The 19,810-nt window shown below is 36.1% G+C and overlaps 1 protein-coding gene across 1 annotated transcript; it reads right to left on the bottom strand.

Moving 5' to 3' along the window:
• Positions 1–6,263: 6,263 nt before the first annotated feature.
• cibar1 (CBY1 interacting BAR domain containing 1) lies at positions 6,264–14,108 on the bottom strand. Its single transcript, XM_051137424.1, has 9 exons — positions 13,923–14,108; positions 13,156–13,390; positions 13,005–13,073; positions 12,689–12,790; positions 12,131–12,136; positions 11,787–11,891; positions 9,265–9,378; positions 8,357–8,476; positions 6,264–6,763 (listed from the first exon to the last, which is right to left on the bottom strand). The coding sequence occupies exons 1-9, from the start codon at positions 13,949–13,951 to the stop codon at positions 6,653–6,655; spliced, it is 891 nt and encodes a 296-aa protein (XP_050993381.1). The 5' UTR covers positions 13,952–14,108; the 3' UTR covers positions 6,264–6,652.
• Between the last annotated feature and the right edge of the window lie 5,702 nt (positions 14,109–19,810).

The following is a 19,810-nucleotide window of genomic DNA, read 5'->3' on the forward strand; positions in this document are numbered from 1 at the left end:
AGTTCTTTGTCAAGTGGAGTATGAAAAACTCCTTCTCATTTTCTCCTCCAACTTCAAAATCATCCGCCATTGTTGTTTTATCTTTTTTTGTAAAGGGCGTTTGACTTTCTTTGCACATTCGCTATACAAACACTAAGTCGGTACTTCCGCCTACGTCACGCGTGACCTTTCCAAATGTGATTACGCAATGCGTGAGGTCGAGCTAGTGCAAGACAAGCATTTCTGGTTAAAAAGTATATACATTTTTTTGTTTTTTTTTTTATTTTAGAAAATGACCAATTGTTTCATTAGATAAGACCCTTATTCCTCATTTGAGATTCTGTAGAAGCTGCACTGAGACTGCAATTTGGACCTTCAACCCATTGATTCTCATTTAAGTCTACTATATGGAGAAAACCCTGAAATGTTTTCCTCAAAACCCTTAATTTCTTTTTGACTGAAGAAAGACAGACATGAACATCTTGAATGACATTGGGGTGAGTAAATTATCAGGAAGTCTTTATTCTTGAAGTGAACAAATCCTGTTATTGTGGGGACATGCCCCTAAATATGATGCAGCACAAAGCGAAATGTCATTGGTTGCTTTACCTGTCAGTCACATGGCCTCTTGCATGGGGCTTGGCCATTCAAAGCGGCCAAGGTTCCCAGTTCTTCTGTTGTCAGTCTTAAGGTCTGGCTATGTGAGACTACTTCTATGGCATCGCTGTGAAAAACTCTTTTTGGAGTAACATTAAATGTGACCCTGGACCACAAAACCAGTCTTAAGTCGTTGGGGTATATTTGTAGCAATAGCCAAAAATACATTGTATGGGTCAAAATTATAGATTTTTCTTTTATGCCAAAAATCATTAGGAAATTAAGTAAAGATCATGTTCCAATAAGATATTTTGAAATTTCCTACTGTAAATATATCAAAACTTAATTTTTGATTAGTAATATACATTGCAAAGAACTTAATTTGGAAAACTTTAAAGGTGATTTTCTCAATATTTTGATTTTTATACTGAAATAGTTGTATCTCGGCCAAATATTGTTCTATCCTAACAAACCATACATCGATAGAAAGCTTATTTATCAGCTTTCAGATGATGTATAAAGCTTAATTTCGAAAAATTGACACTTATGACTGGTTTTGTGGTCCAGGGTCACAATTGTTCTTTATACTGGAAGACGGTTCTTTAAATTATTCAAATGTTCCTTACAAAAAAAAGTTAAAGAATTTTTCACCGAAACATTATTTTCAAACAAAAAAGTGATTCTATGGCATCACTGTGAAAACCCCATTTTGGAACCTTGATTTTTAAGAGTACATGGAAAAATTTTAATTTCTTCTAGGGCTGTCAAACGATTAATCTTGATTAATCGCATACAAAATAAAAGTTTGAGTTTGCCTAATATGTGTGTGTGTACTGTGTGTAATTATTATGTATATATAAAAACACACAAATTATTGTATATATTTAAGAGAAATATGCTATGTACAAAATATTTTTATTTATATATAAATTATATCAAAATTGTAATACATATACTTGTAAATATTTCTTAAATATATACATGAATGTGTGTGTATTTATATATACATAATAATTATACAAAACACACACACATATATTAGACAAACTCAAACTTTTATTTTGTGTGCGATTAATCATTTGACAGCCCTAATTTCTTCACAGATCTGCCACAGATTCTGTGTGTGAAACCAAAAGAAAAGGTCTTTGTTTAGCTTATTTTTGGCCGTCCAGACTTTCTTAAGCAGTGTAGGTGTGTGTCAAATACTCCCCCAGACTCGGCAGTTTCAAGTGTCGCTTTTAATCAACATTTTTGACTCATATCTCGAAATTCTGTTTAAGGGGCGTTCAGCCACTCCTTATTTCTTAAACTAAGAGCAGAATGTATGGATCTGGTGCTTCATACAGCATGCTTCTCCAATGAATCAGAGTTAGATCTTAACACTGAAAACAGAGGACACTGCTGCAGGGAAGCTGAACCTGCTGATTTAAACCTGCTGCATATTTGACCACCAATAATGGAATGTACATAGATATTTCTCCAAACACACTTATCCAACTATGCGCATTTACATATCCTTATTGCACAGCTGAGTGGGTCAGAGCCAGCAGAGACAGATGCCTGTTTTCTTTTCTGCCTGTTGTAGCTTATGACCCCAAGGCATCTCTGGCAGATTGTATCATCCTAGAGTCAGATAAGCACTTGCGCAATATTATATGTGGCAGCAGTATGCTTTTGAAGGCGGATGTCGAAACCATTAACAAAAACAAGCACTGGGTGACAGAACAAACCTGGAGTGCAGGTACTTCTACTCAGAACATGGTATATGGTTAACCAGTTTTTTGCTTTCGTTTGAATTCTTTTGATGTAGAGACAATCTTGTCAAGTTCATTCTTAGTACATAAGTCTCGACTTTTGACATGTTGCAGCTGTTACTCAAATCATTACGTAGATTCCGAAGAATTTTAAAAGTGGAAAATGCACCATAATTTGCCTTCACTTTTTAGGAATCCAGAAAAAAGAATCAATTGCATTGAAGATACCAAAAATATTTTGTTTTTAAGCCACATGACATTTGATTTTCTTTCCAAGACCTCGGGTCACTCTCAGAGGAAAACACATGCTCAAAAGCTCCTCCTGTTGTGCTATAAAAGTTGGCATGAAATGAAATCTATTTTTTTTTAAATGCGTGCTATTGATCTTATTGCAAACAGTTTATCTTTAAACATCCCATAACTATCTGGTGAATTGTAAGACTTCTCTCTGGTGACGTATGCAGGATTTTTCCATTCATTTAGTTCCATCCCTCTCTGCATTTTTTCCTTTTCTGATAATCTGCTGTGATGTAGATCACAATACAGAAAAGATCTGTCACTACTTCTGTTTCATTGCGACTTTTCTTTACATTTCTAATACATCAGAAAAAATCCTAAAACTAGGGCTGTCATTAATTTTTTTTTATCTAATTAATTACATGATGTTTTGATAAATTAATTGCAAAATAAATCTGTCTAAATACCCATAAAAGATTATTTAAAGATATTTTTGTGTTAAATGAGAAAGTATAGAAATTACAAATAGAAAGAAATATTTCATTTGATTCAACATAAAATTTAAAACAGCTTTGTCACCAACAGTCTTCAAAATACCTTATTTTTCTTCCAAAAATAAGGTTTGAAACGGCATGAGGGTGAGTAAATGATGACAGAGTTTTTTTTTTGGGTGAACTATCCCTTTATTGTTATTATTATTATTATTAATGAAATGATACTCTAAATAAGAAACTAAATCTGCCAGCAGGTGGTGATAAATGTCTTTATGAGTCATCCATTCTTTCATTCGATTTGTTCAAACGGGCTGAATGAAGTAGGAATGAAGTAAATGGCTCTGTTTATGAATGGGCCTTTGAATCATTGGTTCACACAATTTGTTCAAAATGCGGATTCATTCAGAAACTAAACACTGCTGTGTTGCTCGGAGACACACAACAATTCTGCTTTGGCTTTAAAGGTAATATGTTCTCTGCAAAATTGAGCAAAAACACACAATGTAATGTTTAAAACAACACAGTATCAACCTCTTATTTACTGAACTGTTGTGTAAAATCACATTTAAAGGTCAATGTTCTCTTGCTGCCTGTGTAAAATTGAGACAAACAGTTTTTTTTTTTGCACCAGTATCTTGAATTTTAGTTCATGACTGCATTTATAGAGTTGTTGCCCTGCATCATATTTGTCAACAGTCAACTATATGAAATGTAAGATGACGTACAGGTCTGGGGGGCGGGGCCAGCGTGTTAACTGGGTTAAAATATGTTAATCGCTTTGTTTTCATAACTAATTAATTAACACGGAAAATGACAGAAACTCCCTGAAATGTTTGCAAAAATAAAAATGTATTTATTTGTCATTTTTAGTTTGAGTTATTAGGCCCTTTCACACGGGACGCGGCGAGCGGTGAAATCGTTGCGCGGCTGCCGCCTTCTCTTGTAGTGGAAGCGTTTCGTGCCGTTGAGGCGGTGTTCGCGACACAGTCTCGGGACAGATGTTGCCATAGTTACAACTTTCAAGGTCACATTCGTATTTACTAAAAACTAAATAAAACGTATCGGAAATTTGTGTTTGTGTCATCCTGTCATTAATTATTGTCATTATTGTTTTTTTCCTTTTGGCACGTCGAGTTGTTTTTAAAGAATTGCCTTAAAAGCATAAAAAAACAATCATCTCCTTAATTTTTAACTGTCCGTTATAATTTCAGTTGAATGTTCTATGATTGGTTGTTAATAATCTGTTCAGTGATTGGTTAAAGCCAATATTTTTATCTATGGAGGCGCCTTCCGCGAAGGACCGTGCTCATGGAAGCGGCAGGATTTTGGGTGCACGGGCACCGCTTGCGCTCCGCCTCTGTACCGGCAGTGAATCCGTCCGTGGTTTGCCGCTTTCCGCATGTCTTTAGCCCTGTTCACACTACAAGCGACAGGCAGCGACAAAGCGACACAATCCCATTCATTTCAATGGAAAGCTGGCGATTTCCGGCGACAAGAGCGGCATCGAGCTACAGCGACCGTTGGCGACCGGATGGGCGTGTCCAGCAACGCGACAAAGTTCAGAATCCCTCAACTTTATGCAAATGAAGAGCGACTTTCGGGAGCGACAGCCAATAGGAAAGAAGAAGGCAGAGCTCGTGATCGTTCTCCTCTCAGCCATAGATAAACATACTCAATGGCAAAAAGTAGGCTGTGCTTCTTGTTCGTTTTTGTTTATATGTACAGATTTAATTTATATTATATTTAGTCATTTGCCTCCAAAATGTTTGCATTTAGCGGCAAGAAACCTGATTCGCTGTCAAGGCAACCAGTAGTGGGAACGCCCACTAGCAATCTCGTCACCAGCCCCTGGCGACATGCGGCGACATGCAGCGACAGAAGTCGCTGCTAGTGTGAACGCAGCTTTCCATTGAAAACGAACTAGACACTCGCGACTGCCGTGGCCCCTGTGAAAGGGCCTTTATTCTTAAATGCGGAATGCGAAAGAATAACAACGTGCAATAAACGGAAACTGTTTGCACTACAAACCAGTCTGTTCATAATTGAGATAATACTATAAAATAATATGGTAAGACACACCGATTGCAATATCAAGCAGCAAAACTAGCTGTTTTGTACAGCTAAAAATAGCTGGAGGCAGATGAGACCAGAAGCCAGACCCAAAAATTTACAAATGGGTTGCCCGCTCTTACGGAAAAATAAGGTGGATAAAAAAATAACAGTTATTACAAAATTATCTTATATATGGTTAATGTCAGTGTATCATAGAGAGCGATCTATCATTCAAGAGACGACCGAAATATTTAAATCGTGCAGTATTCAGAGATGATACATGTCAAAATCACGCCATTGCCGAGGTCAAAGAGGGTTTTCGTGACAACCAAATCTCTGCATCTGCTTGATGGATGGTGAGAGTGTATATACTGAGGAACATTTACCCAGAGCCCGCAGCACCTCTCTCACTCTCTCTCTCTGACTCATGCTGTAGTTATGCTCTTTTTTTAAAAACCGCTGCGAGGCAACCATCGTGTTAATATTCAGTACAGTCAGGCGCTACAGCGCACACAAACACACACTGGTTCCCATTACGGCCTCTATAAAGGATGAGTCATACGGGTGAGGAGGGAATCCTTTCCTCAGATATTGTCATCCTCAAAGCCGCTGAATGAATGGCCGCGTTGTGCGTCTGTCACGAAACGCCACGTATCCACACACCTGGAGACAAAGAACTACGACCATTCAGTGCAGCTAATTAGAATTTTAATTTATGGAATCTTTACAAATGCTAAACACTGTCAATACCTTATATATATAGTTAAAACGAATGCATTTGATTTTAAAAAGCTGCTTTTTGTGATAAACAGTGCCTGTCCGTTTTTTCTTTTTCCAGTGGCCTTGATTCTTGGTTCATGCAGTGATTACATAAACATACATTTCAACTATGTATATAGCATTTCAATGTTAATTATGTGTCTTCAACACTTCTGCTTGGAGTCGTAATTATACCAGCAGTACTGGTTAGTGTTTCTGACTCATTCATGACTGACTTGAAAGCTATGAGACACAATGATGCAGAGCACAGGGTGGGTCAAGTTCCAAGGGTATGCTATTGTGTATAACATACAGTGAGTGTTTCGGTATGCACACTCTGTAAACAAAAGAACAAATACACACTCAGACATTTGAGGTCATGAAAATCAGCTATTATGCAAAAACAAGAGCCATCTTTATTGGTAAACCAAAATGCTCTAAGGCACATTCTAACCAAATATATTGATCACAGAAAATGCTTGGCACTTTGTACAGAGAAAACATATTGGGAGGGGAAAAAAACAAAACAAAACTAAACAGGAACACTCTCTTTGAAGGTGTTTTTCAGTATATATATATAATTTTATAGTTTATGATTTACAAGAGAGCAAACATCGCATCACGCACTCACCTTTACATAACATAACTGAGCTATCATTACATCACACATTCTGGTGATGCAAATTATTTTTATAATGTCATATCTATTCAAACACTCTTAAAAACAGTTCTGGAATGTCGCTGTTTGAAAATATTTGACGAAATGGCACAGAAAATATTTTAGTGCTCATCATCAGTCACTTCCTCCAAATCATCCTCATCTTCATCATCTTCCTCCTCATCCTCATCTTCTTCGTCATCCCTTTTCCTCTGTCTGCTAGATGTTCTTGACTACACCAGAAAAAAAATCTTTCAGTTTTGGGATACAACACAACTGAAGTATAGATATAAAGTTATAATTGTATGAGAATAGAGAATTCCATATTACAACTATAACGACAGAGAGGATCAAAATAATTGGAATCACTTTAAAGGGATAGTTGACCTAAAAATGAAAATTACCCCATGATTTATTCACCCTCAAGCCATCCAAGGTGTATATGACTTTCTTCTTTCAGATGAATACAATCTGAGATGTATTAAAAATATACTAGCTCTCCCAAGCTTTACTATGGCAGTGAATAGCTGTTGAGTCCAATAAAGTGCATTAATCCATCAAAATAAGTACTCGACACAGCTCTGGGAGGTTAATAAAGGTCTTCTGAAGCAAATCAATGCGTTTGTATAGGAAAAAATATATCCATATTTAAAACTTTATAAACTGTAATATCTAGCTTCCACTAACTGTTGTACATGCAAGATTACAGTTTATAATGTTTTAAAAAGTGGATATTTTTCTTGCATCGATTCCACTCAGAAGGCCTTTATTTACCCCTCGGGGCCGTGTGAAGTACTTTTTATGATGGATGGATGCACTTTATTTTGTTTCAAAATCTCAACAGCCATTCACTGTCATTGTAAAGCTTGGAAGAGCCAGCACATTTTTTAATATAACTCTGAATGTATTTGTCTGAAAGAAAAAAGTACTTTACACCTAGGATGGCTTGAGGGTGAGGACATCATGGGGTAATTTTCATTTTTAGGTGAACTATCCCTTTAAGAATAATTTTCTTCCAGCTAATGAGTGAATAAAAACATTGGCAGCCAATTAGAAATCACCCTTTGAAGAGCTTGAGCATTTAAAGAGGCAGAAGACAAAACTGCAGCACACACTTAAAATAAACAGTGCTACCTTTTTAATTGGGGTGGATGCTAATACAGTTATTGTAAATTATTATACTTATTGTCATTGTTCTTGTGTGAATGAGCCTTAAAGGGATAGTTTACCCAAAAATGAACATTTTGTCATTGTTTACTGGCCCTCAGGTTAACCTATATAAATTTCTTCTGTTCTGTTGAACACAAAAGAAGATATTTTAAAGAACATGGGCAACCAAACAGTTTCTGGTCCTCTTTGGCCACGTACACACTGCAGCTAAATTCGGTTGTCAGTTCACCTTTTACTCCTTAATTGTGTTCTGTACACACATAATTCACTAAAATACAGGAGTGAAAACTGCATTTGACAACCGCATCAACTCCCGTAAAGTAAAGCGACAACCGCATTTACAGAAATTCTACGCAGTGTGTACGGAATTGAACTGAACAACTAGTTGTTAATGACATATTTAAATGCACATCAGAAATGTGTCTTCGTCTGTATGTGAGATGCAAGAAAATAAACTGAAACTTGCAGTGTGTACATGGCCATTGACTTCCATAGTATTTTTTCCCATACTATTGAAGTCAAAGGGGACCAGCAAATGTTTAATTACCAACATTCTTCAAAATATCTTATTTTCTTTAAATATGAAGCATTCATTTTTCATCCAACAATCGAAAATGATTTTACATAGAAGTCATAAAATATGGCAAAACACTAACCTGCATTGTTCCTGATTTACTCATTGATGTACCAGTTCGATTTAGGGACAGTTTCGAATTTGCACGAACAATTTCTAACCGTGACTGGTAATCAGGGGGGTGAAGCGAGTTCCTGAATACCTGTCAAGACAAAAATAAAGGGTCTGTTGACTACTCTACATACGGACCACCAACAACCTAATGTCATGTCATCACCCGCCACATAATAAAACAATAACGAGTACAGCCTAGCTCAAACAAGATACATTAAAAAGAGAAATGAGTCAACACAAACTATTACCACATACTGTGTTGTAGCAACAGAGAACCATGTCATTTAGATTGGGGCAAAACATTTACACACTCTGTCCTGGAGAGGGTGTGCCGACAAACATTGTCACCTCAACTTTATTAACTCCAGTTAAATATTACAGGAAAAATATTTATGACCTATCTCTATATGCTCTAGCTGTGTCTTCATAAACCTGTCACCATGTGCCAGTATATGACTATTACAAGTTTAGACATCCAATTACAGGCAAAGTTCAGAGAAAAACGAGGAAACGTTTTCCTGAAAATCCCTGATGAAATCATATTCATGTGATTTTTCCTCCGTGGCAAGTCAAGGAAATATTAACAAAGGTGAGAAAAAAAAATGTTTTGGCACGCCAAACTATGAATTCATAAATAAATGCATTAGCCAGTGCGAACATTCCACAGCTGACTGAACATGCTTTGCAAGATGCCTCTCTGGTTCTTTTATATATCAAGACTGGAGCAGGCCTTATACCCAAGCAACCACAGCTTTCATCATTATGACAGCAGGGGGATCTCAGGAGGAGAAAGAATATAATTTGATTAGACATTAAGACAGACAAGCTCGAACCAGCAGGACTGCCAGAGCAGCGGTGCTGGTGCAGAGCGCTCACCTCAAGGTCTCCTTCCTCATCGACATTCTGAATGTGCTGGTAGGCAGTTGTGTAAATTTCCAAAGACTTGGCATGGAATGCCATCTCCACCGTCACAAATTCACCCAAAATTTTCTGCGTAGAAGACATAAGAACATCAGTCTAAATAGCCTTTTCTGTGAAGTAGCATTGGAAGCATTGGATTATCTTACTCTCAACAAGGCTGCATTTATTTGATCAAAAATAGTACAATAAAATAGGGCTGCAACAATTCCTTGATTTTCGAGTATTAGATTTTAAGAAATTCTTGAATGCATTTTGCCATGTGGAATAATCCGCAAAATACCAGAAATGGCAAATTCTACATATTAAACCCATTTAAAAATCATAATAAAGCATAATGCTATTAAGAATTCACAAACGCTACGATTCAATTAAATACATAATGTGTAATGTAATTATTGTGAATATATAATTATTTACATCCGTGTAGGTTATGTACATGCATCTCAGAGCGACTCACAGTAAATGCTACTACACAAACTGTTATCATTTACATGTGTGGAGCACCTCAAACTCCATCTCTGCATGTTGTTGTGAGTTTGGGTTTATTATAACATTTATCTGGAAACGCAACATGCACTATTTCATTAGATTTGTAAGGTAAATAATTTATAAACCTATGCAAACAGGAGAATACATTGTTATCTTTCTCAGTATGCTAACTGAGCTCAAATCATCACTCTGAGTTTACATGTTTTATATCCACATATTCAAAAATTACAGTGAATGTAGCTTTTCTATCATAAACAAATGGCCAAATATTAAAGATTAAGTGGACATTTGAATTAAATGTTGTTTAGTCAATATTAAACATGGATTGAATCTAGTAGTAAAGTCTAAAAACAATCGTCAGGCTGTGGGCACTCTCTGCAGGCATTTGTTATAATCCGTAACGTACATTAGCTCTATAGTTTATAATATATTATACATTTTAAGTTTTGTTCAATAAAACTATATGAATACTTGCTCTTGATACTTTATTTAAACTAATATTATTGCCTCATTGCTATTATGTATTTTAAGTAACTTTAGGCTATTGTTAACTTAGATCTATTTTTATTACTGCAAAAAACAAACAAAAAATATTATAATTATCAGATTACTCAATTAACCGTCAGAATAACTGAAAGATTACTCAATAACCAAAAAAACGTTAGTGACAGCCCTACAATATAAAAAGTAATACTGTGAAATATTATTACGATTTAAAATAATTGTTTCCTATTTGGACATATTTTAAAACGTAATTTATTTCTGTAAAATCAAAGCTGATTTTCAGCATCATTACTCCAATCTTCAGTGTCACATGATCCTTCACAAGTTATTCTGCTGATTTGCGGCTCAAGAAATATTTCTTCGTAATATCCGTATTGAAAACAGTGGTGCTGCTTAAAGGATCACTTCACTTCCAGAATAAAAATTTCCTGATAATTTACTCACTTCCAAGATGTTCATGTCTTTCTTTCTTCAGTTGAAAAGAAAGATTTTTGAGGAAAACAAATAGTGGGCTTCAATGGTTCCCAACAGGCTGAAGGTCCAAATTGCAATTTCAATGCAGCTTCAAATGTCTCTACACCAGAAGTGCCCAACCCTGTTCCTGGAGATTGACTTTCCTGCAGAGTTTAGTTTCGACCCTAATCAAACACACCTGTCTGTAATTATCAAGTGCTCCTTGAAATCCCAATTAGCTGGTTCAAGTTTGTTTGGTCAGGGTTGGAGCTGAACTCTGCAGAGAGGTCGATCTCCAGGACCAGGGTTGAGCACCCCTGCTCTACACGATCCCAGTTGAGGAATAAGGGTCTTAACTAGCGAAACAAGTGGTAATTTTTCTAAAAAAAAAAAAAAATAAAATAAAATAATAGTTCATATACTTTTTAACCACAAATGCTTATCTTGAGATCTTTCCCCCAACTTGTGAACTAAAGTACACAGATGAAGAGTTAAACGCAGGTGACCTTTCCAACATGATTACACTACTGAGCTACTGCAAGATGGACAATTATTGTTAAAAAGTATATACATTTTTATTTTTTTAAGAAAATAACCCATCGGTTTGCTAGATAAGATCTTTGAAATTGCAATTTAGACCTTCAACCCATTGACTCCTATTAAAGTCCACTATATGGAGAAAAATCCTGGAATGTCAAAAACATTAATTTCTTTTCAGCTGAAGAAAAAAATTCCCAAATTTCTTCTTATAAAGGCAGTAATTTTGTGCATCATCAGAAATATTTTTACTGTTACCTTTGATCAATTTAATGCATCCTTGCTGAATAAAAGTATTAATAAAAAAAAACTCGACTTAAATGTGGGTTTAGTTTTAAACAGTACAGTTTACAAGGTCATTGTTTGAATTTTGTATTATATTTGTATAATAAAATACTTGTATAATACAGAGTATAGTTTTAAAGGTTGCTTCGTCCATTCACAAAATAAACTGATATTACTTAACAAATAAGAAATCGTGCAGTCTGAAGGACCTTGATATCACGAATCTTCTGCTTTTCAAAGTCATCTATTGTCTCCTCCAGCTGGCGAGTTGTGCGCGTAGCATCCATTGTGGCTCTCTGGAGTTCACTCTCAGCCTTTCGTGACACAACAGACAAAGAAATGTAAAGCACAAAATGTTCCCAAGCAGCAGACACACACGATTTGAGTCTATCAGCTCACCGAGAGGTTTTGAACTCGCAATGAGAAGACTCACATCAGGTTGAGTATAAATAACCTACTATTACCAGACTGACTTGGACCTACTTGGTTTATAATTAAATTAAATAAAAGTAGTTTTAAGATAATATTACAGTTTGTTGCACACAAGTCCCACCTGTGACTGAAAGAGGCTGTTAAGGTAAATCTGTAATTGTGATTGACAACAAATATCTTTGACATTATTTGGCATTAAAATGTCTATTAGGGCTGTCGATACTTGATTAAAATTATGTGTTAAAAATGATTAATTCATAACCTTATGCAAATATGCAGACATTTTGAGTAATACTAGTTAAAAATGTTGTAAATATGTTTAAAAACATTAATTTGCAGATGTAACAGCCGCTCAGTCTACCTCAGTATTGACTTCTAACATAATTTTTTTAAAATATCTATTAATTAATTTACTAATCTGACACAATAATGTCTTAAATTATCTTTATTTAGGTGGTTTCTCAGGAAATATTGCAATATGCAATTCATTTTGACAAATTAAACATTCTATTAAATCTATTAATATGTTTTAATTGATTGACAGCCCTAATCTACAGGGTAATGTGAAAACTGTGCATCTTGCACGTTATGTGAATTTAAGCAATGATTATAAAATCAGTCAGATCTACTCTTCTGGTTCACAGCATAATAACATAATAACATTAGACCATAAGGATACAATGATCTGTCTGTCTGAGGGGTTTCTCTGCCTCATCTTTTCAAGCTGCTGCATCTGCTTGGCCTCTCTGTTCCTTGCGATCTGCGTCTGCTTCAGGTCCTCCTGTACATAAATTTGATAAAATCACAAAAGGTTGGTAGAAAAGAGCATTCTAGTTCTTTGGTTTTGACCTATGACAACAGTCCCTGTACATCATGCTTACTCAAAATGTGATGCAATGCTGCCCTCATGAGATCACTTGGAAAAGGTCATTTGTATATTTGAACTATAAAAAATAAATCTTTTACTTAAGGGGCTTATGAAGAAAAACCCATACCCTTTTTGTTTTGACAATATTCCCATATGCTTTCAAAGGCTCTATAACTTTCACTTCCAGCCTCTCCACCTGTAAACAATAGTGTGTGTTTGTATATTAGTATGAAAACACAAACATGCAGAAGGATGTTTTTATGGTTTTAAAAACACACTTCTGCTTGTCTGTAGTCCTGAATCTTGGCCAGTTGATCTGCAAAATTCTTCAATCCACATTTCAGGTTCGGTGTCTCTGTATCAGCATAAAGGTTGATTTCTTTAACCAGTAGGTCAGCTTTGTCCCGCAGTCGTGCAGTTTTACGGACATAGGCAGCGAACAGTTGGCAGAGATCTCCAAAGTGCTTTTCTACACCGGTGATGTTCTCTTGGATCTGCTTGGTCTGGGTGTCTCTTTAAAGTGCAACAAAGAAAAATTAAGATTATTTGACTGAGGGAATGTTATTAATATACATCAGAATACAAGTTTTGCCTTCTGTCAGCATGTTAAAAAGGTAATATGTCAAATTTATTGTGCAAGAGAGGAACAGTCAGTATTATACAGTCTCTTCAGGTAAAAGTCATGCTGATTTCCGTAGCAGGCTGTTTTTAGCTTAAAATTCGAGCATTTATCTGGTATGAGAAACTAATACAAAACTAAGCAGACTTGTCTTAATACAATTTCACTGAAGACGGTTCATATGTAGCATCTTTTATCATCTTTAATCTTGGAAATTTGCAAACGTGCTATACTGCAATTTTACATTTCGGTTACACAGATAATTATTCCGTTTCTGTTTTAGTATATCAACAAAACTTCTGCTTATGGATTTAGAGTCAATTATGTTATAAAACAACCGTTAGCTGATGAACTACTGCTTGTAACATTTAGCTTAGCTGGCTAGCTAGCTTCCCAACCGTCATAACAAATCTGGACAACTTTTACCTCGCTCTTGCATCAGGAGTACGGCTCATGGTTTCTCGCAACCAATATGTGTGTATTAAGTAATACTATAATCTCAAGATATATGAATCCTGACGTATTTAAAAAGCTAAAGAGTTTTGTGTCTATTCTCTGTGCTAAAGCTGCAGCAGGAAATCTGGAAGAACGCCGTGCGGTTACCATGGAGCTAAAGATGCGCCCTCTACAGGTAAATAAAGGAAAACAAAACAAATAATGAAATCAAATAATAAGAAATATTGCTCAGTATATGAATAATGGGTACATAATGTGAATAGTTCAAATCTAGATAGGCTAATAAAATATGTTACAATGAAAATATTTGCAGAAGTATATAATATAATATAATAATAAAAAATCTTTATTGTTACAGCATCAATATAGAGATTTTATACATGTGTTTATGAATGTAAATTAACAGAAATATTTGTTTCATAATACGTAGGCTACATCCAATGATGTGACAATGCTTATTCTTTTAGGTTTTAGAATTTTAAGCTGAAAACTCCATATAAAAATATGACTGTCCACTGGCATTTTTCTCCTCCTTGCATCTTTAAAATATTGTCCTCTGTAAATTAATTTGATCATTATGTCAATGGCAGTATAAAAGCCCAAAATCATCTGCTGGATTTGCATTCCTTTTTACTATGAATAAAGCAATTTGACTTTAATTCCCCTCTTAACATACACATATGGCATACTTTAGCGATTTTATTGGGTTTGTAACATTGCCAAAAGCAGACTTCATGATCATTGAAAGTAATGGGAATTCATTGTGATGCGCTCATGAATGTCACCAGCTGCTGTGTCTGCGCCTCTGTGGAGAATGTCCAAAAACCTTCATTATCATGCTTAATCATCCATGGAATTGATCCCACTGTAACAGATTGCCTGTGTAAAACACATTGCATTTAGCTGTGTGCACTGTGCATTGAGTCCCATTTAGAACGTCGAAAGCCTTAAAATGGTCACTTACATTGTTTTTAATCACTGGCTGTTTACGCAGACAATAATATTCTGCTTTGGTCAAATTCTGACTATAAATGTCATGTAAACACATTAACCTGAATGTCTAAAGTTAATATTCTGTTTTTTAGAAATCTGAATCTGACAGATTTCATATAATGTTTGTACAGGTCTGAACTTTTGGGCATGTAAAAACATGTGGCCACTGTAGATCTACTGTAGCTGAACCATTCATTTATCTGAGCATATCCAAGTGTAACATAGCATCCACCTAATTTTTCACTGCGGAAGTAAGCTGTTTTCTGGTAATGCGTTAGACTTTCGATTCATAAGCCGCCATAGGGAAATAGCAAGAAGAATAATGAAGTGAAAACGTTAAAACTGTTTACACTACAAACCATTGTGTTCATAATTAAGATAATACATTAAAAACATGGGAAGACACACCAGTCTGGAATATCAAGCAGGAAAACTAGCTATTTTGTACAGCTAAAAACAAATGGAAGAGGATGAGACCTGACACATTAAGTCAGACACATTAAATTTACAAATGGCCGCACCTGCTCTTATGGGAAAAATAAGGTGGATAGGTTTTTTTCAGTAGTGAAGCTATTTTATTGATTATTAGAGGCCTACCCTGACAGCACATGTACATCACAGAGACGTATTTGACGTCTGCATTTACATCTGCAAGACATATCTTTAGATAGTTTGCTCATCTGCAATACGTCTAAAGGATGTCTCTTATCAGATGTCAAACACGTTTATTAGATGTCTTCAAGATGTTTATGGTTTAGAATGTATGTAAAACTGGCATCTTATAGACATCTGTAAGAAATTTGTTTACAACAGATGCTTTCCAGATCAAGTGATCTTTAACAGACATCTTGCAGACGTACATGTGGTATCTGGGTAGTGTCCCTGATAACACACGTACATTTCGGAGATGTCTATTTGATGTCTGCATTTACATCTGCATGACGTATTTTTTAGAGTGTTTGCTCATCTGCAATGCGTCTATAGGATGTTTCCTATCAGATGTCAAATAGACGTCTATTAGATGTCTTTAAGATGTTCATAATTTGGAATGTATGTAAAACTGACATCTTACAGACGGCTGTCAGATGTTTGTACACAGCAGATGCTTTCCAGATCAAGTGATCTTTAACAGACATCTTGCAGACATACACATGCTATCTGGGGTGTGAATCACAAACTTTTTATTTATTTATTTTTTTTAATAGTATATTTCAACAATAAATAGCCTACATGTGTACAGTTCTACTGCTAAGTAAAAGCACTCCATTAATTTCACGAACTGCGTCACAAAATACATCATCAAGGGGTTTATAGAAGAAACTTGTGCTAATATTCATGCCTTTAAATCTTTATCTTATTAGGCAAATTTTTGTAGCTTGCATGTTGGGTAGGCTAGCTTGCTCAACAGTGTCCAGACAAAGGTAATTCAGCTGTTAAAGTCTAGCATTTGAACATTTCTGAAGGTTGATGAAACTCAGTTTGTTTTATTATTATTATAAAATTAATAAAAGGACATCATGGCCTTTGTTTGTTACTGGCCTGGCATTTAGCAATTCAGCGAGCTCGTGAGTGATTTTGTTAAGCACGTGAATGTGAATAAATAAATGTGTTGATAAAATTATTGTCCAAAATGACTAGAATTCAAGAGGGAGCATCAATATTCACAAAATAAATGGTACATTTAGAATATGCTGCAATACTTGAAAAAGCATGAAGCCTCTGAGATTTTTTTCAGAATAAACAAATCAGAATTAAATTTTGGAAAAGGATGCTTATGTAAACATGCTTATTGTATGATATTCTTTGTTTAATCAGAACGACAGCATGTTAGTCACAATTGTTACTCCATATATGACATTTAAAGAAATAATGTAGATATTAACCCATTATAGAAATGTTTGAAGATTTATAGCATAGTAAATGCGGTGGACTGCAGTAACATTTATTTTACGCTAGATGGCAGCCAATATCTTTCTTATAGCACTCAGAATTCTGCTTGCATAAACTTGCTCCTTTACTTGGTCTAACCGTGTGTCTTCTATAACATACATATATGCAGGTTACAGACGAGGTCTGTTTTGCCTTGTTCTAAGTGATTATTTCTGTATCATTGCATGGAATAAATAAAATGGGATTAGGTTGCAGTGAGTGTTGGTAGCTATAAAGTGTGCATAACTGCTTATGATGCATTCATATGAAGCGAGGAATGAGCAGATGTTCAGAGCACAGCTTTCTTCTTCTTCTTTCCCCTTAGATCTTCAGTCTTCACCTTGTGGAAGTTGCCCTCAGCCCAAAAATACTGCATTGTTTGTCTAGTGTATTCATTTGTTCTGGAAGATTGTGTCCTCTTAGAGACACAGTCTGACTTTCTTAAGGAACAGATGGTGTTATTACAAAAACACCAATTAGCGGGAAGTGGGTTGCATCAACACAGCTCTCTGAGCTTCTTGTTGGTGGCCGTCTGTGCCGCGCTGACAGGTTATGTCAGAAAGAAGTGTTCCCGCTGAACAGATTGGGAATGACATATGTCAGGAGCCTTGGCTGTCTAGGGCCCAGCGAGAGAGGTATCGGGGCCTTTGAGCATTGCTCCTCTTGCCTGCAGGTGAGACCTCATCAGTGTTGTGCTCTCTAAGGGTGTCAAGTCATCTCTACGGTCCCTGCACCCCACCAATCACCGGCAGCAGTGTGTCCGCACGCCTGCCTGCTTCTGTCATTATGTGCTCTGTGGTGTCTGTCAGCAGCTACATGAAATTAGAGCAAAACCTTCTGCTGATTACTACTTCATTCTGCTCTCATTTAAAATGCACGGCCCACCTTATGCCGGTGCTTTCGGCCTGCGTGATGTCAATTTATCTAGAAGAATGCAATCGTTTCATTAACATGCAAACAATACCCTCTGAGAAATCATTTCATCATTGTGTATATTTAAATCTGGCTCATATTCTGATTGCATATCGGTCCCAAGATATCTTCTTTTGCATGTTTAAATGTGAATCTTTAAAGCTTGTATTGTGGCTTACTTAGATCTGAAAAGTGTTTACATAATGTAGAGACGCATCTGTACAAACTCAAAACATGAGGCTAGGGCTAGTTGACAGACTGCCTATTTTTGAAACGTGTATTTAAAGCATGGCTATTAAAATGTTGATGGATATTTTTCATCATTATTGCACAGGAAGAAACAGTCAGTTCAATAAAAACAGGCTGAGCATTTGTGGTGGGCAAGTTCACACAATATATGGTGTAAATAGGGAACACAAAAATATGGAGGCCACACATGGATAATGAAAATGAGAAAAATTATATGCTTTTTTTGTTTTTCATGTCATCCTACAAACGATCGTGTGCAAAACTTTTGCATTCCCTCAAGAAACAGTCGAAGTCAAAAGTTTACATACACCTTGCAGAATCTGCAAAATGTTAATTATTTCACCAAAATAAGAGGGATCATATAAAATGCATGCTATTTTTATTTAGTACTGACCTGGATAAAATATTTCACATAAAAGATGTTTACTTATAGTCCACAAAAGAAAATTAAGTTATAAAAATGACCCCATTCAAAAGTTTACATCCCCTTGATTCTTAATACTGTGTTGTTACCTGAATGATCCACAGCTGTGTTTTTTTTTTTTTTTTTTAGTGAAAGTTGGTCATAAGTCCCTTGTTTGTCCTGAACAGTGAAGCTGTTTGAACCTGTTCCATATGATTTTGAGATCCATCTTTTCACACTGAGGACAACTGAGGGACTCATATGCAACTATTACAGAAGGCACAGACGCTCACTGATGCCCAAGTTCTTTGTGACTTTTGCGACGTAACGTCACACATACAGTATCATGTGCTCTTAGCTTCCTGTCCTGATAATTGATGTTTGTGTGATGTGTACATTACTGTAAGTAGCTTAGGTAAGAAAGTGCCTCCTAAGAACTTAAATGTGCAGATAAATTACCAAGTGCACATATTTGAATCTGCCATGTAATTCTCTTCATACCTTTAAAATTGATTGTACCTTTAAGCCCACTCTACAGAAGTGTCATGCATGTATAATTTATTTATCCCACATTTAATATTAATAGCAATCTTTATTGTGCTCGGCATCCTTTGAGCCAGATTTCCCACCCTGTATTTTTACCTTAATGCATCTCCGAGCCAGTGATGCTGCCAGACTGCGGCCATCGCACAGACGCAAACAGCTGAGTACATCTTTACTGCACGTTAACCTCTTAGCTGTAATAGACTGCCCCTCCTAAACACACAATATCTATCACTTCCCTAGAGAGGCCATTTTGGAGTGCTTCCAGAACTTCTTGCTTTACCGGCTAATTGAGGATGACTTCAGACTCCAAAAACACTGCACAGTCCTGTGTGGTTTAATGTGCGTGCCTGTGTGTGTGTGTGAGCTACAGTGGCATGAGCAATAGATCGAAGGTGTTTTTTTATAAGTCAACTCGAGACACATAATTTTCGCTGTATTTCTCTTTTGCATTGCAAAAACCGTCCTTATGTCATCAATATGCAAATGGATAAAATCGCCAAGAGTGCAGCTTTGTTTCCCTGAAGTGCATTCGTTAGAATCTGTTAGCATAATTGATTCTCAGCACTGCAATAAAACTGGTCATTTTGTGAGGCTTCTAAGCCCCATGGGTATGCAGTTGGAGTTCATGGAGTAACTTCCAGCATTAATCATTAAGAAGTGTCCGTGCCTGACAGACAGCGTTTGGTCTCCTGAGGCGCACACTCACCCTACTATTCCAATAATTGATGTCTGTATAATAACAGGGCGACACTGGTTCGATTGTCCGTCGTCCTTACCAAATGCTTTCCGATAAAGGCTGACTTTTAAGGTTGGTTACATTGGAGAT

The sequence above is a fragment of the Labeo rohita genome, chromosome 19, assembly GCF_022985175.1.
Source record: "Labeo rohita strain BAU-BD-2019 chromosome 19, IGBB_LRoh.1.0, whole genome shotgun sequence".
NCBI lineage: Eukaryota > Metazoa > Chordata > Actinopteri > Cypriniformes > Cyprinidae > Labeo > Labeo rohita.

Coding starts and splice junctions, on each gene's coding strand:
- cibar1 (XM_051137424.1), bottom strand. CDS start 13,951: ATGAGCCGTACTCCTGATGCAAGAGCGAG. Junction 13,074..13,155: donor AGGACTACAGACAAGCAGAA/GTGTGTTTTTAA, acceptor TATTGTTTACAG/GTGGAGAGGCTGGAAGTGAA. Junction 8,477..9,264: donor ATGAGGAAGGAGACCTTGAG/GTGAGCGCTCTG, acceptor TTGTCTTGACAG/GTATTCAGGAACTCGCTTCA.